Source organism: Hemiscyllium ocellatum, chromosome 15, assembly GCF_020745735.1.
Source record: "Hemiscyllium ocellatum isolate sHemOce1 chromosome 15, sHemOce1.pat.X.cur, whole genome shotgun sequence".
Lineage (NCBI taxonomy): Eukaryota > Metazoa > Chordata > Chondrichthyes > Orectolobiformes > Hemiscylliidae > Hemiscyllium > Hemiscyllium ocellatum.
In genome coordinates this window covers 56484022-56509558 of record NC_083415.1, presented here as the reverse complement: position 1 = coordinate 56509558, position 25537 = coordinate 56484022, and the positions used below count along the sequence as shown (strand labels likewise).

Sequence of the window (25537 nt, the reverse complement as noted above, 5' to 3'; positions counted from 1 at the left end):
GAGGGCACATGACAATAAGGGCTATTCAGGTTCAAGTAACTCAAGCCATGCTGTTACCATCCATCAACAAACCAGCCATCCAGCCAACCCAACTAACTGACCTCCAGGTACAGTTCTGCAACACAGATAAAGGCCCTTCGGCCCACATCAAACAGAGAAACCTCTTGTCACTTCCTTTTTCTTGCTGCAGGAGGATGTTTATGTATTTAGAAAGGGGAATTCAAGCTGAAAAAAAGATGTTAGAAGCGTATGAGGAAGTAATGGGATTGGAATACAGAAACAAACAACAATCCAAGCTGCCTAAGTTAGATTGGTTTATTCCTGCATGATTCTCAATATGAAACAGTCTGTTTTTATCTCCAGTCTGGGGCAGAGGATCTGTGTCATAGAATCCCTACAGTGTGGAAACAGGCCCTTTGGCCCAACAAGCACACACCGACCCTCTGAAGAGTAGCCTACCCAGACCCCTCTCCCTACCCTACATCTACACCTGACTAATGCACCTAACCTATACATCCCTGAACACTATGGGGTAATTTGTATTGCCAATCCACCTAAGCTAACTTTGGACTGTGGGATGAAACCGGAGCAGCCAGAGGAAATTCACACAGACACTGGGAGAATGTGCAAACTCCACACAGTCTTCCGAACCTGGAATTGAACCCGGGTCCCTGGCATGGTGAGGCAGTAGTGCTAACCACTGAGCCACCGTGCCACCCCATGTAGTATAAATGCTGTCTCTCCACACTTCCCTTCAGCTCTGATGAAGAGTCATCCAGACCTGAAACATTAGCTTGCTCTCTCTCCATGGATGATCCCAGACCCATTCACTCTCTCTCCATGGATGTTCCCTGACCCGCTGTGATCTCCCCATGGATGTTCCCTGACCCACTGTGATCTCTCCATGGATGCTCCCTGACCCGCTGTGATCTCCCCATGGATGCTCCCTGACCCACTGTGATCTCTCCATTATTGATCGCTGACCCACTGTGAACTCTCCATGGATGTTCCCTGACCCATTGTGATCTCTCCATGGATGTTCCCTGACCCGTTGTGATCTCCCCATGGATGCTCCCTGACCCACTGTGATCTCCCCATGGATGTTCCCTGACCCACTGTGATCTCTCCATGGATGTTCCCTGACCCACTGTGATCTCTCCATGGATGTTCCCTGACCCATTGTGATCTCTCCATGGATGCTCCCTGACCCACTGTGATCTCTCTCCATGGATGTTCCCTGACCCACTGTGATCTCTCCATGGATGTTCCCTGACCCACTGTGATCTCCCCATGGATGCTCCCTGACCCGCTGTGATCTCCCCATGGATGCTCCCTGACCCACTGTGATCTCTCCATTATTGATCGCTGACCCACTGTGAACTCTCCATGGATGTTCCCTGACCCATTGTGATCTCTCCATGGATGTTCCCTGACCCGTTGTGATCTCCCCATGGATGCTCCCTGACCCGCTGTGATCTCCCCATGGATGCTCCCTGACCCACTGTGATCTCTCCATGGATGTTCCCTGACCCACTGTGATCTCTCCATGGATGTTCCCTGACCCATTGTGATCTCTCCATGGATGCTCCCTGACCCACTGTGATCTCTCTCCATGGATGTTCCCTGACCCACTGTGATCTCCCCATGGATGCTCCCTGACCCACTGTGATCTCCCCATGGATGCTCCCTGACCCACTGTAATCTCCAGCATTTGTTGTTTCCAGAGCAGAGAGTTATTGCTTGTTGTTTTTAACGAGAAAACATCAATTAGCAGCTCGCATGTTTGACTGTAGCACCCTTTGATCCAAGTTCTCCATCTTTTGAAGTTGTGGGGTTTATTTTTGGACAGTGTCAGCTTGAGATCCAAACTCTAAGATCATGGGGCAGGTGCAGAAAAGAAGGATCCACCACTAAACGTACAACAGAAATAACAGCATCAGGCCTTTCGGCCCAGCTGATCTATGCCAGTGCTTTTGTTACTCCTGAACTATACCCATCTCCACTTCATAGAACAGTACAGCACAGGATCAGGCCCTTCGGCCCACCATGTCTGTGCTGACCACGATGCCATTCTGAACTAATCCCATCGGCCTCCACATGGTCTGTATCCCACTTTTCCGTCCTTGTTCATGTATCTATCTAAAGTTTTTACAATCATGGGATGTGGGCATTGCTGGCCAGGCCTGCATTTATTGCCCAGGGGGCAGTTAAGAGTCAACCACATTGCTGAGAGTCTGGAGTCACATGCAGATTAGACAAGGATAGCATTTTCCCTCCCTAAAGGGCATTAGTGAACCTGATGAGCTTTTTCCTGATCAGATTCTTAATTCTGGATTTTTTTATTATTGAATTTAAACTCCACCTGCTGCTGTGAGTGGGATTTGAACCTGGGTTCCCAGTACATTACCTGGGTCTCTGGATTAACAATCCAATGATAACACCACTGGGCCGTCGCCTCCCCATGCTGCTTAAACGTTTCTGTTGTATCTGCTTCTACAACCTCCTGTGGCCATGACACTTTTCTGTGTATATATTTGAATTACATTGTCACTAATTTACTGACCTGCTCTCCTAAACTCATATGGATCTACAGCACAGAAAAAGACCCTTCAGCCCCTTGAATCCATGCTTGTTAAAGAACAATCACCCAACTATTCTAATCCCATTTCCCAGCACTTTGCTCATAGCCTTTGCATGTAATGTGCGCATCTAACTAATTCTTCGATAATGAGGGTTCCTGCCTCCCCCACCATTACAGGCAGTGAGGTCCAGATCCCAACACCCTCTGGGTGAAAAGCATTTCCTCACGTGCCCTCTAGACCTTCTGCCTCTCACCTTAAATCCACACCCTTCAGTCATTGATTCCCTTCACAAAGGGAAGAAGTTCTTTCCTGTCTATACCCCTCAGTTTTGTACATCTCAGTCATGCCCCCCTTTCTCAGTCTCCAGTGCTCAAAGAAAAACAGCCCCAGCCTGTCCATAACAGAAACTCTCTAGCCCAGACAACATCTCTCATCTGCTCAGCAGTGTCTGCAGTCTTATCACCTCCGTTCTCAAATATGGCTTCCAGTACTGTACATGGTACTCTGCTGTGGCTCGGTGGTTAGCACTGCTGCCTCACAGCACCAGGGACCTTGGTTCAGTTCCATCCTTGGGTCAGTCTGTGTGGAGTTTGCACATTCTCCCCGTCTCTGTGTGGGTTTCCTCCGGGTGCTCCAGTTTCCTTCTACAATCCAAAGATGTGCAAGTTGGGATTGGCCATGGGAAATTACCCATTGTGTCCAGGGATGTGCAGGTTAGGGTGGAATGGCCATGGGAAATTACCGATAGTGTCCAGGGATGTGCAGGTTAGATGGATTGGCCATGGGAAATATGGGGTTACGCAAGGATAAGGTGGGGAAACAAGGCTGGGTTGGGCTATTTTTCGGAGTGTCAGTGTGGACTTGATGGACCAAATGGCCTGCTTGCACACTGTAGGGATTCTATGATTTGACCCAACATTTTACCTGTGTGGAGTTCTCAGCATAACCTCCCTGCTCTTTAAATCCTATGGCCTGGCTACAATAGACAAGTTCTCTTAAGAACATCTTTAAAGTGGTGGCATGTTTCACATTGTGACCTATCTCTGAATTATAACCGTGATACCGTACTGGGAAAGGCTGTTTGGCCCATCATGTCTGTGCTGGCTCTCTGAACAGTTTGATTTAGTGCCAGTTGCCTGGGAATTGTGGGCAGGGTTTTTTCACTCAGAGTGAGGTGGGAATCTGGAATGTTCTGCCTGGGAGGGGAGTTGAGGTGGGAAACCTCAGAACCTTTAAAAAAAAATACTTAGAAATGTCATAACATTGGGCCTAGTGGGTTGGGCCTAGACTGGAAAGTGGAACTAGCGTAGATAGTGTATTTTGTCAGTCGTGGGCCAAAGGGCATTTTCTGTACTGTACGATGCTAAGCCTGCCTTTTCTCTATGGCCTTGCTCATTGTTCCAATTTAAATGTCATCTAATGGCCTCTGGATTGCTTCAGTTCAACCTGTCTCCATCACACATCAAGGCAGTGCGTTCCAGACACTCACTGCTCGCTACATCTCTTACCATTTTGCATTTAATTCATTTGCAAATTGATTTGAATCTTGTGCCCTCTTTGTCTCGATCCTTTTACGAGCAGGAATGCAAAGTCTCTGCGAGAAGAAAGGTGTCCTGCAGTATTTACCATACATCCTCAGAATAGGACAGATCAACTTCATAAGATATAGGACAGAATTCGGCCCATCGAGTCTCTTCCTCCATTTGATCGTGGCTGATACGTTCATCACCCCCACTTCCCTGCCTTCTCCCCATATCCCTTCAACCCATCACCAATGAAGAATCTGTCTAACTCCTCCTTAAATTTACTCACTATCCCAGCATCCACCATACTTTGGCGTAGCTAATTTCACAGGTTCACAAACTTTTGGGAGAAGTAATTTCTCCTTGACTCTGTTTTAAAGTTGTTATCCCCTTATCCTAAGACCTCTCCTCCCAGAATGCCCCACAAGAGGAAGCATCCACTCCCCGTCTATTTCATCCACAGCTTTCATCATCTCGAATGCCTCAGTTTGGTCTCCCCTTATTCTTCTAAATCCCAGAATATAGGTCTAAATTGTTCAATCTCTCTTCATACAACAAACCCTTCATCTCTGGGGTCAATCTAGTAAACCTCCTCTGAACTGCGTCCAATGCCACTACATAGAGTCATAGAGAAGTACAGCACGGAAACAGACCCTTCGGTATAACTTGTCCATGCTGACCAAATATCCCAACCTAATTTATCTCTTTTGTCAGCACCTGGCCCATATCCCTCTAACCCCTTCTTATTCATACACACATCCAGGTACCTTTTAAATGTTGTAATTGCACTACCCTCTGCTACTTTCCCTGAAAGTACATTCCATACACATATCACCCTCTGTGCGAAAAAGCTGCCCCTTAGGTCCCTTTTATATCCACCCCCCCCAAACCTATGCCCTCCAATTCTGGATTCCCCCACCCCAGAGAAAACAACTTACCATGCCCCTCATGGTCTTATAAACCTCCATCAGGTCACATCTCAGCCTCTGACGCTCCAGGGAAAACATCCCCAGCCTGTTCAGCCTCTTCCCATAGCTCAAATCCTCCAACCCTGGCAATATCCTTAGAAATCTTTCTTCCACAAATAAGGAGACACAGTGGCACAGTGGTTAGCACTGTTGACTCACAGCACCAGAGACCTGGGTTCAATTCCCGTCTCAGGCAACTGTCTGTGTGGAGTTTGCACATTCTCCCCGTGTCTGCGTGGGTTTGCTCCGGTTTCCTCCCACAGTCCAAAAAGTGTGCAGGTCAGGTGAATTGGCCAAGCTGAATTGTCCGTAGTGTTAGGTGAAGGGGTAAATGTAGGGGAATGGGTCTGGGTGGGTTGCTGTTCGGAGGGTCAGTGTGGATTTGTTGGGCCGAAGGGCCTGTTTCCACACTGTAGGGAATCTAATCTATTTTAAAGGAGATCATAACCGTGGGAATAGTGAGAGTGATGTGGAAAGTCTTCATAGAATCAGAGAATCCCTACAGTGTGGTAACAGGCCATTCAGCCCAGCAAGTCCACACCGACCCTCTGAAGAGTATCCCACCCAGACCCAACCCCTTACCCTGTCACTCTACATTTCCTCCTGAATACTGCACCTAACCTACAGATCTCATAAGACTACGGGGCAATTTTGTCATTATCTGAGGAATAGAAGCATGATATGATGGAAGGGAGAGTGAATAAAATAGGACAACAAAGCCAAGGGAGAAAAATGTTTTTGATATACATTTCCTTTATTTGTTCAAGGGAAATTGGGGCCACTAACTGGGCCAGCATCCCTAATTGCCCCTTGAGAAGGGGGCGGGTCGCTGTCTTGTTGAACCTTTGTACTCCTTAAGGTGTAGGGACACCCGTGGTGCCCTTGAGGAACGATTTAACCCAGTGACAGTGAAGGAATCAAAAGACATCGCAGCAGACGTAGGCCATTCAGCCCATCGATTCTGTTCTGCCATTCAATGGAATCATAGCTGATCTGAAATGCCTGTCTCTCTCCGTTGTCGATGCACGTAATGACCAGTCTTACCATCCCTCTGCAGTAAAGGATTCCACAGATTCACTATCTGTTTGTGCCGAAATGTCTGCCCCCTTATTCTGAGAATAGACCATCTGATGCTAGACTCTCCCACAAGGGGAAGGAACCTTTCTGTGTGTGTTTATAGTTTGTCTGAGGTGATGTCGTCTGTGAGGTTTGAAGAGGAACTTGCAGCTGGTGGTGTTCCCATGGTTTAGCTGCCCTTGTCCTTTCAGGTGATAGAGGTTGGGGCTTTGCAAGGTGCTGTCAGAGGTAGATTAGTGAGTTATTGTAGTACACCTTGTAGTTAGAACGTGCCGTTGTGTGTCAGTGATGAAGAGAGTTAATGTTGAACAGAGTGGACAGGGGATTCTGAGCCAGATTGAAATGTGCTTTGCTTCATCGACAGGGGCTCAGAAAACCCACCATTGAGGAGATCCATCATGCGAAAAATGCCATCCTCACGCCCTCCATGTTTGGCAGCTCTTTGGAAGAGATTATGGAAAGGCAACGTGAACGCTACCCAGAGAGAAAACTGCCCTGGGTTCAAACCCAGCTCTCCAATAAAGTCCTGGCACTGGGAGGGGCGCAGGTTGAAGGCATCTTCAGGTAAGAGTTTGTATTTGTCCACCATGACGTACAGGTGGAGATAGGGTGTGTTGCCTGTGCAGATCCTCTAGACTCATAGTGTCAAGGAGATGTACAGCATGGAAACAGACCCTTTGGTCCAACCCGTCCATGCCAACCAGATATCCCAACCCAATCTAGTCCCACCTGCCAGCACCCGGCCCATATCCCTCCAAACCCTTCCTATTCATATACCCTACATCAATCATGATAGGTTCCAACGCAAGAGGACCCCATTGATTGTCCCAAGAACCTTTGCAGAGTTTATAACACTCTGCAGACTACCCATGAAGAAGTGTCTGCTGGCTCTTAGTCTTCTTGAAGACCAGTGGCTGTCTGTACCTGATAAACACTGTACTCTCACCACAGCCGGTCCTTGGGTGGAATCAGAAATGCTGGAAGTTCCTCTGCACAATATGGGGAGGGGGAGTGGAGGTGGCTATGCTGCAGGAGGGAGGGGGGAGCTGCACTGTTGTGGGGAGGGGGTGACTGTGTTGGAGGTGGGTGTCAGTAGGGGAGTGGGGAGGCTGTGCTGCTGGGGTGCCTGGTGTTTAGGAATGTGCCACACAATAAACAGGCTCTGACCAACAAAGAAACATGAGAGGGAACTTTACAATATGGTACAGCGCCATGCGAAGTTTGCACATTCTCCCCGTGTCTGCGTGGGTTTCCTCCGTGTGCTCCGGTTTCCTCCCACAATCCAAAGATGTGCAGGTCAGGTGGATTGGCCACGGGAAATGCAGGGTTACAGGGATAGTGGGGTGGGTCTGGGTGGGATGCTGTTTAGAGGGTCAGTGTGGACACAGTGGGCTGAGTGGCCTGCTTCCGCTCTGTCGGGATTCTATGATTCTCTGTTATCCTTGGACTGAGATGGTGCACTTACATCTGGAGAAGGGTCCCACTGGATTTGAAACGTTAACTCTGCTTTCTCTCCTCTGCTAGACCTGCTGAGTGTCTCCGGCAAGTTCTCTTGTGGGAGTGAATTTATTTATTATGTGTTTGAGCATGTATTAAGAACTCTGCGGGAGTGAATTTTCTTTCCCTGTTACAGTTTTGTGCTCGGCTCAGTTACATACAGATGTGCTGTTTTCTCTTTATCCCCATCCTCTCCCATCCCCCTTTGACGGGCTGCTACAAGCAGAGTTTGTCCTGAGCCGCTGACTGGTTTCAGTGGTTGCTATGTGTGTGGAGCTCCAGGCAGTGAGATTTTTGGCGAGGGGGGCGGGGGGGAGTTTGCTTGCCGTTTTCACCTCTGACCCTTCCCACTCTCTGTTCTCCATGAGATTTCAGGAGCATCCCGCAGCCCGAGGTATAGGATCTGGACAGTCATGTTGAGGTTGTACAGGACATTGGTGAGGCCTCTTCTGGAATGCTCTGTCCAGTTCTGGTCACTCAGTTTTCGGAAGGATATTGTTACTCTGGACAGGGTTCAGAAGAGATTTACCAGGATGGTGCTGGGTATGGAAGGTTTGCGTTATAAAGAAAGGCTGGGACCTCTTTCACTGGAGCATAGGAGGTTGAGAGGCGACTTGATAGAAGTTTATAAAATCATGAGGAGTATACATAAAGTTAATGGTGGTGTAAATGATGGGGAATTTCAAGACCGAGCCACATTTTTAAGGTGAGAGAAGAGAGATTTAAAAAAGACCTGAGGGGCAAATTTTTACACAGAGGGCGGTTCGCTTGTGGAATGAACTTCCTGAGAACCTGGTGGATGTGGGGACACTTAGTGTTTGAATGACATTAGGATATGGTTTGCTCACTGAGCTGGAAGGTTCATTTTCAGATGTTTCATCACCATCCTATCCCCATTACTGACACCATAATTTAGATTACTTACAGTGTGGAAACAGGCCCTTCAGCCCAACAAGTCCACACCGACCCTCCGAAGAGCAACTCACCCGGACCCATTCCCCTAACACTATGGGCAATTTAGTTTGGCCAATTCACCTGATCTGCACATTTTTGGACTGTGGAATCCGGAGCACCCGGAGGAAACCCACTCAGACATGGGGAGAAAGTGCAAATTCCACACAGACAGTTGCCTGAGGCAGGAATTGAACCCGGGTCTCTGGTGCTGTGAGGCAGCAGTGCGAACCACTGCTGTCATACTATGGTGACGAAACGTCTGAAAATGTGCCTTCTCACTCAGTGAGCAAACCTACATCCAGAACCTCAACCTGAGCTACAAATCTTCTCAAAACTCGCTTAACATTTGAATAAGTACACAACGAGGAAATGTTTAGAGGGATCAGGGCCGGGGCAGGCAAGTGGGACGAGTTGAGTTTGGGATTATGAGTTCCATGGACTGGTTTCCGTGCTGTAGGACTCTGGGACTGTCTACCCCTCATCCAGTCCCTTGGAGCTGATTATAGTCTTTCCCCCTCCCGCTGTTTCTCCCCCACCCCCTGCCGAAAGGTCGTGACTCCAGCTGAACTCCGCAGGATGAATGCAGTGTTGAAATGAATTGCAAAGGGGTGCAGAAAGGGGCTGGGACTTAGTGAGTTGCTCTTTGAGAGGGATAGCTTGGACACAGTAGGCAGAGTGGCCTTCTGCTTTATGTTTCTAATTTCCTAACCTCTGCATTTCAGCTTCACGCTCGGCCAACCCTGTTGAACCCGTGCCCACGTTGATTTATCCTCATTTCCCAGTAGGTTTCCCTCTGGCAGCATTCCCTGTGCTCACTGCCAGATAATGTGGGCTTTGATTGTGTCTTCAACAGAGGGAGACAGGAAACAATTGGGCTCCCTTTGATGTCTTTCCTTCCCTCTCTTCCACCACTCCTAGTGAGAATCGAGGGGGAAGCCGTTGACTGAAGGAGTCACAGTTACACACCTCCATTCTGTGTTCCAGATGAGTTCCATTATGTTAGTGTTTGAAGTCTCACTTGTTTATTTGTAGATGATGAAAGCACTTGGTGAACACTCACTGTTTCCCTTTGACTGCGGTCAGCTGAGGTTTCCATCTACAATGTTTAATTTTAGCCGTCGGTGACCTGGGTTGGAAGCTCGCAACTGACTTGAAAAGCTCCCAGAGCCTCCAGTGTCTGAAGGGTTAAATGCAGCAGTGGAGCTGGACTTGTAGCAGACCATCAAACATGCTTCGAACGGGCACTGCCAGAGCTCTTGGCTGGCTCCTCTCCGTTCAGATGGTAGCCATGATGTGGAGGTGCAGTGTTGGACTGGGGATGGACATAGTCAGAAGTCACATGACACCAGGTTATAGTCGAAAGGTGTGGTGCTGGAAAAGCACATCATTCGAGGAGGAGGAGAGTCGATGTTTCAGGCATAGGCCCTTGATCAGGAATGTTATAGTCCAACAGGTTTATTTGACATCACAAACTTTCAGGACTCTATCACCTCCTTTATCACCTCCAGGTAACCTTGCAGGTTGAATCAGTGGTTAGGAAGGCAAGTGCAATGTTGGCATTTATTTTGACAGAACTTGAAAATAAAAGCAGAGATGTACTTCTGAGGCTCTGTCAGGCTCTGGTCAGGCCACATTTGGGGTATTGTGTGCAGTTTTGGGCCCCATATCTCAGGAAGGATGTACTGGCCCGGAGTGTGTTCAGAGGAGGTTCACAAGAACGGTCCCAGAAATGAAAAGCTTAACATACGAGGAATGTTTGAGGATTCTGGGTCTGTACTCGATGGAGTTTAGAAGGATGAGGGGGGATTTGATTGTAACTTACAGGATATTGAATGGCCTGGACAGAGTGGATTTTGGGAAGATGTTTCCATTGGTAGGAGAGACTAGGACCTGAGGGCACAGTCTTAGAGTAAAGGGAAGACCTCTTAGAATGGAGACAAGGAGAAACTTCTTCAGGCAGAGAGCGGGGAATCTATGGAATTCATTGCGACAGAAGGCTGTGGAGGCCAGGTCATAGAGTGCATTTAAGACTGAGATAGATAGGTTCTTGAGTATCAAAGGGATCAAGAAAGTGGGGTTGAGAAACTTATCAGACATGATTAAATGGCTGAGCTGACTTGATGGGCTGAATAGTGTAATTTCTGCTCCTGTGTCTTATGGACTATAACCTGGTGTTGTGTGACATCTGATTATGTTCAGATGTACCTTTTGTCTCCCTTCATAAGTACCTCATGAGCAGCACCTCCCCCTCACTGCAGTTAGAACTTATTTTATTCCTGTGCCACCTCAGCCATTGTCTTGTCTGCACCACTTCAAACCCGTACCCATCCCCAACACCACCCACACCCTATCCTCAAACCTGGACCCATCCCCAACACCACCCACACCCTATCCTCAAACCCGGACCCATCCCCAACACCACCCACACCCTATCCTCAAACCCGGACCCATCCCCAACACCACCCACACCCTATCCTCAAACCCGGACCCATCCCCAACACCACCCACACCCTATCCTCAAACCCGGACCCATCCCCAACACCACCCACACCCTATCCTCAAACCCGGACCCAACCCCAACACCACCCACACCCTATCCTCAAACCCGGACCCATCCCCAACACCACCCACACCCTATCCTCAAACCCGGACCCATCCCCAACACCACCCACACCCTATCCTCAAACCCGGACCCATCCCCAACACCACCCACACCCTATCCTCAAACCCGGACCCATCCCCAACACCACCCACACCCTATCCTCAAACCCGGACCCACCCCCAACACCACCCACACCCTATCCTCAAACCCGGACCCATCCCCAACACCACCCACACCCTATCCTTAAACCCGGATCCATCCCCAACACCACCCACACCCTATCCTCAAACCCGGATCCATCCCCAACACCACCCACACCCTATCCTCAGACCCGGACCCATCCCCAACACCATCCACACCCTATCCTCAAACCCCCGGACCCATTCCCAACACCACCCACACCCTATCCTCAAACCCTGACCCATTCCCAACACCACCCACACCCTATCCTCAAACCCGGACCCATTCCCAACACCACCCACACCCTATCCTCAAACCCGGACCCATTCCCAACACTACCCACCCACCCACTGCACCCTGTCCTCAAAACCAACATCTGCAGCCTGTCCCCAGCTGCCCTTGAACTGAGTGGCTTGCTCGATCATTTCAAGGGGGCAGTGAAAGATCTGGGTCTGGAGTCACGTGTAGGCCAGACGGGGTAAGGATGGCAGATACCTTCCTTGAAGAGCTTTAGTGAACCAGGTGAGGAATTTTACAACAATCAGTCTTGACAAATAAAACCCGAAAGGACTCTGGATGCAGTAACTCAAAAACCAAAATTGAAGTTGCTGGAAAAGCTCAGCAGGTCTGGCCACATCCATGAGGAGAAATCAGAGTTAACGTTTCGGGTCCGGTGACTCTTCCTCAGAAGTTCTGATGAGGTGATCAGTGATTGGCATTGTTTCTGAGGCTAGATTTCAGTTAACTATCTTAATTAATTGAACTTACACTCCATCAGACACCATGGAGTGCATGTGCCTAGAGTATAAGCCTGACCCTCTGGGGTCTGAGTGCCATTATCACTGTGCCACCATCTCTCCTCAAACAGCTCATTGAAAGTTCCACATGCCCTTACCCTCCCAGCCTGATCTGCTGTCCCATGCTCTCTGACTGACCACCTACACCATAAGCTGAAACCACAAAACAGCGTGTTTCTGTGTCTTAGGTTGCAGGTAAAAACACTTCCGCTCTTTTAGGGTCAGCTGTCTGGAATCCTTTTTCCCCTCCCCCATATCCTCATCCTCACTCCCCTTCTCCCCACCATTTGCCTGGGCTAACTTCAGGATAAGCATTAGGCCCATTCTTATCTTCAGAGCCTGTGAGCTTCCTTGTTGATGCATCTTCTCCAGCAGGGTGATGGATATTGAATTGTGGGCCTGCCTACAGCACCTGGTCTGCAGCAGTTCAGGAAGGCTTCTCCCTGCTACCATCTCAAGGTGGTGGGGGGGAATTAGGAACAATAAATGCTGGGCCCACCCGGTGACACCTATGAGTGAATACAAAACCACCCTCTTGATGAGTGATGGTTGGCTCAGTGACTTGTGCAAACATGTGGCAAGTAATGGGTTTTTGTTTACCTCTGTGCAAAATGTGGAACTAAGTGGCCGTCTGGAAGATGGCAGGGTTTTGAGAAAAAAACCCAAAAAACTACAGATGCTGGATGTGTGGGGGTTTTTTTCCCCAAATCCTGACTGGAAGCTGACTGAATTGCTGTTCTTTCTGTTTCAGAGTGCCTGGGGACATTGATGAAGTGAATGCCCTCAAACTCCAAGTTGACCAGTGGAGGATCCCAGAGAACCTAGCTGACCCTCATATACCAGGTAAATGCATTTGTCGCTCAGGATTGGAAAGGGGATGAGGAACGGGTTTGAAGGGCTGAATGGCCACCTTTTGTTCCCGTCATTTACCTCTGAGTTGAACACATCCTGTGCAAATGCCTGAATCAAGTCATTTCCAGTAGAGCCAGAGGTTTAGGAAATTGACATTTCCTAAAGCCTTTCCTAAAGTGTCCTGCAATTCTTTATTTACATTGTGCACATGCAACCTCTTGTGGTAGAACAGGGTACTGCGTATCCAGTTTTTATTCTAAGTTCAGTCACATTTTGGAGAAATAGAGGGGTCTGGTGGTTGTGCACTCCAATGTTTTTCTTCTCTCTTCACAGATGCTGCCTGACCTTTGATTATATTTAGCATTTTGCATTGTTTGCATTATTTTGATGTCATGTTAATTAGCAACACTCCCTCACCTAAGATAACACTCCATTATCTGGATCAGTGGTGCTGGAAGAGCACAGCAGTTCAGGCAGCATCCAACGAGCAGCGAAATCAACGCTTTTGCCCGAAACGTCGATTTTGCTGCTCCTTGGATGCTGCCTGAACTGCTGTGCTCTCCCAGCACCACTAATCCAGAATCTGGTTTCCAGCATCTGCAGTCATTGTTTTTACCTAAGATAACACTCCAGTCCACTCCTAAGGGAGTGCTGCTCTGTTGGATGTGCTGTCTTTCAGAGAATGTGTTAAACTGAGGCTCCATCAGCCTGTTGGGGTGCAAGTAAAAGACATAAAAGACAGCCCGCAGTTAGCCAATGTTTATTCTCCGAATACCGGAAGCAGACGGACTGGCCGTTATCATGTTGTTTGTGTGTTGTGTATGAATTGGGTATTTCCCGTACCAACATTAGACTGCTATGGTAATATATCCCCAGACCCTCCAGTTTAATGCTTTAAGGACATGGTGACATTTAAATTCAATGAATACAATCCCGGAGTTTTGGGCTCTTAGGGTGCGATGGTAGTGTCACTAACTCAGAGCCAGAAGACCTAGATTCAAGTCCCACCTACTCCACAGAGGTGTGTAATAATGTTGCTGAAATAGATGTTTCAAAATGTCTGAATTCTAAGACTGGTCTCAGCGAAGACCAGAGCAATCATCATCGATTATTGTAAAAACTCATCTGGTTCACAAAAGCCAATTGGGAGTAAGCTGTTCACTGTGATGCAGAATGGGCTGTTCTTGGCCATGAGGGCTAGCCAATGAAAGGAGAAATCAAAGTGTTGTGTTACCTGAAGAGCACTTGGTCCTTTTGGAGGATGGGAGAACGTTCCTGATCGAATTGGATCGTGACAGCAAACTGAATGTAAATAATTTTATGTATTTTGGACACACCACCGAAACACAGGAAGGCATTTTTATTTTCTGATGCAGGACTGCTTTGTGAGCACCCTACCTGGCCTCTCACAGGGTCATACAGCACGGAAACAGACCCTTCGGTCCAACCAGGCCATGCCGAACGTAATCCCAAACTCGATTAGTCCCACTGCCTGCTAAACTGTTCCTATTCGTGGACTTATCCAGACGCCTTTAAACATTATAACTGTGCCCACATCCACCACTTCCTCAGGAAGTTCATTCCACACGTGAACCACCCTCTGGGTAAAAAGATTTGCCTCTCATTGTCTTTTTTTAAAATCGTTCTTCTTTCCAAAACGAGCCCCCTAATCTTGAAATCCTCCATCCTGGGGATAAAAACACCTACCGTTAATGCTGTCCATACCCCTCATTATTTTACAAGGGACCTTTTCCTTTTCTCATTGGGCCTGTGTATTTTTTTTGTCCCCCTGCAGCCTCACTCCTGAAACTGTGGTATCGAGAGCTGGAGGAACCGCTGATCCCTCAGAAGTTTTATCTGCAGTGTGTGAACAACTATGAGAATCCAGAAGCTGCTGTTGCTGTGGTGGCTTCCCTGCCTGAAATAAATCGCCTCGTCCTTGGTTACCTCATCCACTTTTTACAGGTGAGTATACCTGGGTGGTCAGGGATTGGCCGCGTTACCCATCACTCCCTGGCTTTGAGAGATGTGCAGGCCAATTGGATTGGCCATGGGAAATGCAGGGGCAGGAGGTTGTTCTGGGTGGGATGCTCCTGTTCGGAGGGTTGGTGTAGACTGGATGGGCCAAATGGCCTCTATCTGCACTCAGGATTTTATGCTATGGAGAGCAACACTGTGTAGACAAATACTCTAGATTAATCTATCGTGTTTAAGACTGGCTGGGGGAATGTTGGACTGGGTGAAGAGGGCAGTTACCAGATAGTGTCCGTGTCAGAAGCAGACTTGAAGGTTAAGCTCTCTGCGGGTTAGTGAGAAAATAGCCAGGGAGTGGGAGTAACTGGACAGTTCTATCAAGGGGGTTGGAGTAGAGGAGTAGGGAGGTCTTTCTGCGACTGTACAAGGTCCTGATTCCTGATGAAGGGCTTATGCCCGAAACGTCGAATTTCCTATTCCTTGGATGCTGCCTAACCTGCTGTGCTTTAACCAGCAACACATTTTCAGCTGGTGAGACCACACCTGGAGTACTGTGAGCTGTTACTTTATTTAAGGTAAGATGTTATTTCATTGGAGGCAGTCCTGGGAAGGTTCACTAGGATGATCCCTGGGGTGGAGAGATTGTCTTATGAGCAAAGGCTTAAACAGATTGGGACTCTATTCCCTGGAGTTTAGAAAAATGAGAGGTGATCTCATTGAAACATTTTGGATTCTTAAGAGACTTGACAGGGTCAATGCTGTCAAGGATGTTCCCCTCATGGGACAGTCTAGGACCAGAGGGCAGAGTCTCAGAATAAAGAGGTGCCGATTTCCGACTGAGATCAGGAAGAATTTCCTCTGTCTGGGGGTTGAGAATCCTTGGAACTCCTTCCCACAAATAGCTGGGGGGGGGGGGGGGGCGTTGGTGGCAGAGTCCAAGTCTGAGTCCTTGTGCATATTTCAGGCTGAGATAGATTCTTGATCAGTTGGGGAATCGAGGATTACAGGGGAAGGGCAGGAAAGTGGATGTAAAGAATGTCAGATCAGCCATGATCCTTCTCCTATCTCTTCTGGTCTTATTGAAGGACCAAGACAGGCTCAATGGGCCAAATGGCCTTCTCCTGTGCTGTAAGTGCTGCACCAGGCACTGGGGAGTGGATACAGTATCCGTAAACTTTTCCTTCCTCTATGTTTGGACATGGATGGCTGTGTTTCCGATAACTAGTGGAGGTGGAGGGAGAACAGGAAATAAAACAGGGAGAAGCGTTTACATTCACATCCGGGAAAGGCTGTCAGTGAAGGTTGGATTGTAACTTTCCAGGGCATTGATAAATCCTGCAGGGAAACGTTTTTACAGGGGGCTTAAGGGAAGAATGCAGATGGGGTGTCTGGCTAACTGTAAGTCTCTACCAGAGAACCTGCATATGTGTGAGGGGCCAAAGGGCCTCCTCTTGTGCTGTATTCTTCTGAATATAATTCTGTCACCTGCATTGGCAGCATCTGCCCTCTCCTGTTAGGTCTGGCAGCCTCCTGCACTCCTATTGCCCCTCCAGGTTCTCATGCCCCTCTTAACTGGGTGAAACTTTGGCAGATAGCTTCATAATGGGCATCCACCCCCTCTCACAAATTGATTGGAATCCCGTATGCCCAGATCCCTGATCTTCAGACTGGATCCCTTCAGGCAGACTCTGAAAGAAACCAGAGAGATCTTTCTCGACTGAAGTTTATTAACAACTAGGTCTTAATATCCTTGAAAGGACCGGTGTTTCTGACTCTGACACTGATTTTCCCAGACACCTTTATACATGGGGAAGCTCATTTTTATCCTAAGAACACAATGCACCTGAAACCAGGCGACCAGGCAGTCCTTGGCAGGAGCATTTTAGATTAGATTACTTACAGTGTGGAAACAGGCCCTTTGGCCCAACAAGTCCACACCAACCCACCCATACCCCTACATTTACCCCTTTACCTAACACTACGGGCAATTTAGCATGGCCAATTCACCTGACCCTTCTGGGTCCTTTATCTGCAGTTGAGTAAATCGAGGAGACACAGGTTAGTTCAGTCCACAGAGTGCGTGGGATAAGTGAAAATAAAAAGCCACAGCTTCCCTTTGCTGTCACGAAACAAACGCTTAAGGATTGGCGTTCTGAAAGAAGAGGTGAGCTGTTAACTTTTGTTTTCTCCTCTCTGGAACAGATTTTTGCACAGCCAATCAACGTGAGCAAAACCAAGATGGACGTCAACAACCTCGCCATGGTGATGGCTCCAAACTGCCTGCGCTGCCAGTCCGACGACCCCCGGATTATTTTTGAGAACACGCGGAAGGAGATGTCCTTCATCCGCCTGCTCATCGTGCATCTAGACACGAGCTTTGTCAAAGAAGAGTTGTGAGAGATCAGAGGTTCTGGACTGTGGGCCCGAGTGGCGAGCTCTTGTCGGTCTCTTGCCGTGGTCCCTTTGATGGTGCGGTGCGTGCGTTTGTACTCGGTTCTGCCTGCTTTCCGGTGGCTGGACAATCACTCGTTGACGAAGAAATGTTGCCTCAAACCAGTCCCTGGAACAGTGACCACGCAGATCCATCCATTTGTGCTATTGAATCCAAGTCGTGTTTCCCTGTGTCAATGGTGCAGACCAAAGGCGAGGGAGACGCTGGGGCTTACTGTGTCTGAGATGTTATGCATGCAGTTTGTGTTCTCAAAACCTTGCGCCAATAATGATAAATTGAGTCTAATAGTTTGCGCGCGCGTGTGTGTGTGTGTGGGCGTAATTCTCTTTTATTTGCACTGGTCAGAGTTTAAAAAGGTGCCTCATGACAGAGATAACCAAGCCATTGGTTGGATTAGGTTAGCATTGCTCCTCATCCCCACCTTGCATTATCCAGCAGCTACTGCAATATTCCACCTTCCACTGCATAGTAATGGAGGGAGGCGCAATAACATTGAAGCTTTGGGGGAGGGGGGGTGGAAAGAAGAGGCAATTAGGGGAGACAGGAAAGCTCTCAATCTGAATTGTTGTGTGACTGAGCATCGAAAACAGCGAAGGGAGCTGGGAGTGGCTGTGTATGTGTAACTTTTTATTTTGTTTTCTTTTGTAAGAAAGAAAACGCACACTTTAAATAGACATTAACAAAGGTGTATGTATGTCTTTTTCTTCCTCTTGAACAAAGCGAGACATTTGCTTGTTTTAGTTTTAAAAAAAAACAGCCCTTTCCAGTGCCCTGTACTAATTCTGAGCTCTGACTGTGATTGCTCACAGCACTATTGTAAAACTCCAGCTGATGATTCAAATGCCTTGGTCGCTGATGATGTAGTTGAGTGATTGAGTTTTTCAGTTGATATTATTCTAGGAACTTTTTTATATTTAAATTCATCTGTATGATGCGGGTATTGCTGGCTAGGACAGTGTTTATTGTCCAGGAGTACGTTGTGGTGAGCTGCCTTCTTAAACCACTGCAGTCCTCGGAGTGTAAGCGAAGGAAAGTCAATGAGTGTCCTCCCGATATTCAGCCACAAAAGAGGGCATTTTCAATGGTATGTGGCAGACAGTGACTGTGCTGCATCAAATGCATGTCAGAGAGCATTCCATATTTAATTTTTATTGAATCAGTTTCCCAGCTTGGCCCAGTCCCGGGGGAGTTCATCACATGTCCAGCGGCATATCCTCTCATTTTCAGCTGATGGACAATCCCCACTTCAGCATCAATACCCTCGGAATTCAGGGATTGGAAACTTTTCACAGCTAACTGCGTAACTAGCCTTCAGTTCACGGCAGTACGAGGTTCTGAAACTGAACTGTGCTGCCTGTGTGAAATACCCTTTGCTATGACAATCAGGGGCCTAATGATGTAATACTGAGTGAACTATACTAGAGTTTCAAAAGGCCTTTCTTTTTTATTGATGTTCAAAGTACCTGGGAAGTGATGCGAGTGTTTGTCTTGAAGGCTAATTATTTCACTTCTTGATTTTTCTCTGGTAGACTGTTTGGAGTCTCACTGGAAACAGAACAGTCATCAATGTCTCTTGTTGCCAGAATATATGGCTGTAGAAAAAAATAAAATAGCCCCATAACCAACAGGAGTCTTCAACGATGTGATTGACGGCCTGGAGTCTAAAACTATAATAAAACAAACGTGCTTGGAGATTGCAGAAATCTCATACGAGGCTTCCACAGCCCCATCGTGACATTCAAATTGGATTTAGTAATTAAGGGGAACAAAGGCCCAGTAAATGTGGACATTTGCTTCGAATTAGCTCTCAACTTCAGGCACATTTTCAAATTTAATCATTGCCACTTGAAACTGAATTAATTTACATTTTGATAACTGGATATCTTAATTTTACAATTAAGGATGAACAAAAGCCATTATTAAATAGATTAACTGGGATGAGGCCCTATTTGATCCATTGAATTTATGTTTAATGTAATTATTTTTGTTATCCAGTTGACTTTGAGAAGGCCAGATGGTGAGGTCTATTCTCCTGCACGTCCATTATAACCATTTGTCCCTCATTCTCTCCACACCTGGGTGAAGTGATCCAGTTTGTACCCAGTCCCATGGGCACTCAACATGACCAGGTATTGAGGAGGTACGAATGGTTCTGAGATGGGGTCATGGTAATTTAGTGCCTGTTCACTCTCCTGCCTTTCCATCTAGCTTCTGTATCGGACTACTCGGGCTATACAGTGGAATTATACTCCTGAAGCTGGTCTTTTCCATGCAAGATTTGAAAGCAGAATGTGAACTTCTCATGAGCTTACGTTGAGGCTTAGTAATTTCTCCCATTTGAAATTAAGCTTGGACGGTACACAGCACTTACCTGCTAACCTGGCTGTGATCACTCTCTCGGGGTGAGAAACTGCTTAGCCCTTGGAAAGGCTAAGTCAAATCCAAACTCTTTCCCCTCCTCCCCTCCCCATTCACCGTTGAGTGTTTATTGCTATTTTTCTGCAGTATAACTAGGCCAGTTTTACTAAACTATGGTTTCCTGTCTTCTTGATTGTGGCTGATCATGTGGCAGCTGTCCAATTTTTTTGTAATTATTATTTTTAGAATGTGGTTCGTTGCTGAATTGCAAATGTCTGTCTTGTGCCTAAAACATCTGTGGATGAGGACTCATTCTCTGAAATTGTGTTGTAAGTTTTGAGTTCACGTGTTAGTTCCAACTCCGAGGTGTTGCTTTCAGATTTGGAAAATCGGAAGACGATTAAAAATTGTACACTCAGATCTGAACAGACAGGTTCTGATATTCCACGTAAACAGTTGCTTTCTGTTTTAAGATGAGGCTGAGTGAGACATTATCTTTGTTATCACTTCTTCACTAAGGTATTCTAGACCAGAAGCTAATGCTGTGAGGTACCATCAATATCACAGATCCCATTTAAGAATGAGGTTGTATTACGTTCACTGAAGTTGCTGATCAATTGTATTGCAAATGCAAGAGTGCCAAATTTCAAAGGATCACAGCAAGATAATTTGGTATTCTTGCATTTGTTCAGATGGATGCAAGACAAAATGCTTTGGCATTGTGTGTGTCTCTCTCTTTCCCTCCTTCACGCTCTCTCTGTCTCTGTCTCTCTCTGTCTCTCTCCTCACAAACTCATTCTCTCACACCCACTCTCTCTGCCTCTCTCTCTCTCTTTCACACACACACTCAGTCCCTTTCTCTCTCCCCTCCATCGCTCTCTTACACCCACTTACTCTCTCTTTCTCACACTCACAAGTCAACACACACACTCTCTATCTCTCTCTCTCTCTCTCTCTCTCTGTCACTCTACAGCAATATTTAAGTTCTGTACTACCAAGTGACTCTATGTTGCAAATATTTAATTTTGAAATCAGTTGCCTGGTTCTGAGGCCTTGTCAATTTAGCCTATGCCTTAACAGGAGAATGATTAAAAGTTGACCAATCTGATAATGCTGCTAAAACTTTAATTCAAACATTTCTCACCCCTTCCACCACCCACCAATCTAGTTTATCTGGTTAAAAGTTTAATGTATGATATTCCTTTTGCCTGTAATTTCTGTGGTTTTCCCTCCCACATTCTCCCAAGGCTAATGTTGATCTCGGCCGCAGAGTCTAGTTTCAGCAGTTGTTAAGATGTCCTATTTTTATAATAAAAAAGATAGCTTTTCCAAAAAACATCTTTCTGAATTGCAGCTTGCTGTATTTATATATTCCTCTTAAGTTTATATTTCTGCTATATAACTGTACAAAATATATTTTAGAATTGTTCTTCACATAAGGGAGTGTGTGGTCTAACCTTCAGTGAGAGGATGTGTTATCTAGAAGGGAAAGTGTCTGTATAATTATGTACAATTAAACATTGATGATTATTATAGTTGTGCAGCTAATTATCCTGGTAGAGCATCTTTTTTATCTTTTGCCAGACTGTACACTTTTATTAGCAGAAGGTATTTTACCTCCTCCCCTTTCTCATCCACCCTCGTTACTCCCTACATTCTTGTTACTCCCCAAGAACTTGTTACCGCCAATGCCCCTGTTACTCCCTGCGACCCTATTACTCCCCGCGACCATGTTATTCCTCACGCCCTGTTTCTCCCAGTGCCCTTCTTACTCCCAATGCCCCGTTACTTCCTGTGCCCATTACTCCCCACGACCCTGTTATCCCAATGCCATGTTACTCCCTATGCCCATTACTCCCCACGACCCTGTTATCCCAATACCACGTTACTCCTCGCAAACCTGTTACTCCTCACGCCCGTTACTCTCTTTGAGCCCCATTATCCTGCCCCCATTTGACCCCCACCCTGACCCTCATCATGCCCCAGTTGGAAGCCTTTTCTATCCCTGGGGCTGAATGATCTAGCCCTGCACCTTGTGTTAAGGGAGGGGAGGGGGGAGGGTGTGGGTCAGTCATGAGCCCACAGCATCTAAACACTGGTGTAACACAGCGCCATATGGAAGCCTGATGACAGATTGACCAACCATGGACATTTTCTTCAGTGCCCCCTGACCTTCCCACTTTCCCTGGAAAGATCCATTTCTCACTGACCCATGCATTGAAATCAAGTGGATCAAGATACCTCATAGTTTTGCCCTCCCAGTGACCTACCAGGCCAAAACCACCTACCATTGCTATGTAGAGCCGTGCAGAAGTGAATCTCTCCTGATTGGTTGCTGTTGTGGGTGGCATTCACTGCCTTGAAGTCAGGTTAGTGGATTGAACACAGCAATTAGCCTTAGTGGTCCTGGGCCAGAGAAGTGTGTCGGGGGGGGGGGGAGAGTCAGCCTTTTACTCCTGGCTCTGATTGAGTAAGCCCCACTAGAGGTGTGCATGTGTCAGAGGCTGGTTCAGAACTGGTCTTGATGGTCTCTGTAGCTGAATAGCTTCCAAGATTGAGGAACTTCCTTGCCCTCGGCCATGGCGTGGGCTGAATAGAGCAAGGTACCAAGTACCTGGCGCTTTCCCTTGAATCGTCAACATGGCCCCCACCCTTTGCCAGGCGGGAGTTGGTGCTTTTAGGATTGGAGTAAATCAAAACTCCTTCGATGCCCTTTTAAAATGTCTCATTGCACCGTTGGTGGGAACTAAAGCAGGCCAGTCAAACGGGTGAGATTATTTGTATAATACACCTCGTTGACTGAAGAACATTTCTGGGTCTTTGTGCTGCCTTGTGCATTCTGCTGTTTTATCTTGGTGAAGGGTGGAATCTTAACTCGGGCACGGCTGGAATATCTACGGGATCAGATGGATGGCTGTTTCACAGCCCACTGATTGGGCGAGTGCTAGCAGTCTCCCCATCTGTCAGGGAACTGAAGGGATCAGGTGAAGTGTTGATTACAGCTAGCCTGCTTCCAGTCTGTGAGGAAGGTAACATTAAATGTAAATTTAAGATTGCTATCCAATTTCTCGGCTGAGGATCTTAGTTAAAATCAGGCCCGCCCCACTCCCCATGTTGCTGACTTTATGCCCCCTTTGATTATGTAAAGTAATTCAATTCTGTGGAGGTACTAAACTGACAATAATTTACATTAATTTTGTGTTCCTGCACATAATACAACATCTGGTATTACACTACTGGAAATTTGTAAATATAGTTTTGTTTAAATATTTCTGTACAAATACAAAGGATTCTTTGTGATGGACAAGATTCCCCCAAAATTGGTGCTGGGGAAAATTAAGGTCACTGAAAATAAGCAGATGGCTTGAGTAACAATAGAGTTAAAATTAAACCTCAGAATATCCAGGTGGTGGGAATACACATAGCCATTGTAGCTTTAAAGAATAAAAAACCTCATTTATTCATTTTCTTTCCATTTCCCCACCAGGTATTTACTTAAATATCAGTTGTACAGTCTGAAGGGAGGTTAAATATGGCTTAAATAATAAACTCAATGTGGAATTGACTTTCTGAATGAGTAACTGGGGAAAGGGATTTGCCTGTGTGCATTGTATGGAAGACTGTCTTATTAAAAGCAAAACCAAATATGTAACCACTCTTGAATCTGTTTCACTTTTGTACATTGTGCCGTCTGAAATATGCTTTAGTATTAATGTGTAAAACTGTGTTGTAAACTTCCCTGTAAACATTGCTGTTCATGTTTTGTTTTTTTTCAATTGTTTTCTTTGCACTTGGCTTCTCCTTCATGCTGTGATATGTTAATGCTTTTTGATAAGTTGTATAAAAGCAGAATAATTTTTTTTGTGTACACTGGATGTTTCTTTCCGCAACAGAAATGTAAATAAAAACTGCAAGATTCTGACCTTAAAAGATCTTGAATGTTTGCTGTTGTGAGAGTCCAACGTTTACAGTTAGAGCATTAATGTTCACAAATGGAAATGTGTGTACACTAACCATAAACAAATACTGCTGTTGTTAAATGTCCAAAATAAATGACTCTTCGTTTTGAATTTCTCCATGTATTTTTTTGTGTGGGTGGCACGGTGGCTCAGTGGTTAGCACTGCTGCCTCACAGCACCAGGGACCCAGGTTCGATTCCAGCCTCAGGCGACTGTCAGTGTGGAGTTTGCATATTGTTTCCAGTGTCTGTGTGGGTTTCCTCTGGGTGCTCTGGTTTCCTCCCACGGTCCAAAGATGTGCGGGTCAGGTAAATTGCCCATAATTTTAGGTACATTAGTCAGAGGGAAATGGGTCTGGGTGGGCTACTCTTCAGAGGGTCGGTGTGGACTTGTTGGGCCGAAGGGCCTGTTTCCACACTGTAGGGAATCTAATCTAATTAGTAAGTGCTGCGGAACCAACCTTTGCCCTGAACAGTTGAAATAGAGAACATGAACCAGTGCTGCTTTCTACTCTGTTAATTTTGTTTTAACTTGTACCTTATCAACCTGCATTCTTGATAAACCAGTAAAAGAAACTACCGTGAGGTTAGAGTACTTAAGGTATAACTGCGCTGTGTATCTGAGCTAGCTACTGTATCAATTACACAGTGTATTTTTACACTGATTTCAAGAGTTTCATGTTTTGACATTGATTTTGGTTTTGAGGATGTTGATGTGTCGAAGATTTGCTTGGTCAGGGTTTGGTGCGGTTGGCCTTATCTCTTGATCAACCAGAATATTTGATCAGCCAGCACACTCCTGCTCCGGTAGGTGCTGGTTAATAAAAGGTTTGCTGTACATAGGTTACACAGGCCCTGATGGAACACTTAGTCCTCCTTTCTTCTCTAATATAAACATTCAACAAGTTCGACAGCTCCTGGAGGGGAATCTTTCTCTTTAGATAGTTTAAATCTGTTCACAGCTGTTATAACTCACCTCTGGAGGAGGTAGGATTTTAACCAGGGCCTCCTGACTGAAAGTTTGGGATACTACCACTGTGTTACACCAGCCCCTCTGACCCCCTTTTCATATAGGGACTAAAGTTCAATTTGGTTCAAAGTGGTACAGAATGACAGGCTGACTGGTGCAGTACTGAGGAAGGATCAAGGTCCTCAAGGCTTGATGTATTCCTTGTTAGAGCACGCATACAAGTTTGCAGGAACATAACCCACCGTGTACATAAGTTCTATCAGTGTTTCCTATCAATTACGAATAGAGGATTTACTTGGTCAATTATTAGTCTCTGGGACCAGATCAGTTGAGAGGAAGGGAATTCCTGCTAAGTCATTTAAGGAGAAATAATTTCAGACCATTGGCGTAGAGGATGGGAGGTGCTGACAGTATGATTAGATTAGATTCTCTACAGTGTGAAAGCAGGCCCTTCGGCCCAACCAGTCCACACCGACCCTCCGAAGGGTAACCTACCCAGAACCATTTCCCTCTGACTAATGTACCTAACACTCCGGGCAATTTAGCATGGCCAATTCACCTGACCTGCACGTCTTTGGACTGTGCGAGGAAACCACACAGACATGGGGAGAATGTGCAAACTCCAAACAGGTGGTCGCCCAAGGCTGGAATCGAACCGGGGACCTTGGCGTTGCGAGGCAGCAGCGCTAACCACAGTTCCTGCCCCATTAGTTATAGGCTCAAACTGGACAGAGCGTTGCCCTATGAGGACAGATCTTAGAAGAGGTTGATTGTGTTGAAGGTGACAGAGGGA

The 25537-nt window shown here is 46.6% G+C and overlaps 1 protein-coding gene across 3 annotated transcripts in view; it reads left to right on the top strand.

Annotated features, from left to right (window-relative positions):
• The window catches only part of arhgap46b (Rho GTPase activating protein 46b), a 212502-nt gene extending 188647 nt beyond the window's left edge, over positions 1 to 23855 (top strand). For all 3 annotated transcript variants that reach the window (XM_060836506.1, XM_060836504.1, XM_060836507.1), the window contains 4 exons: positions 6515 to 6714; positions 12932 to 13023; positions 14828 to 14997; positions 17209 to 23855. In XM_060836506.1, the coding sequence (XP_060692489.1) occupies positions 6515 to 6714; positions 12932 to 13023; positions 14828 to 14997; positions 17209 to 17403 (657 nt within the window). In that variant the 3' untranslated portion in view covers positions 17404 to 23855. The remainder of the gene's footprint in view (positions 1 to 6514; positions 6715 to 12931; positions 13024 to 14827; positions 14998 to 17208) is intronic.
• The last annotated feature ends 1682 nt before the right edge of the window (positions 23856 to 25537 follow it).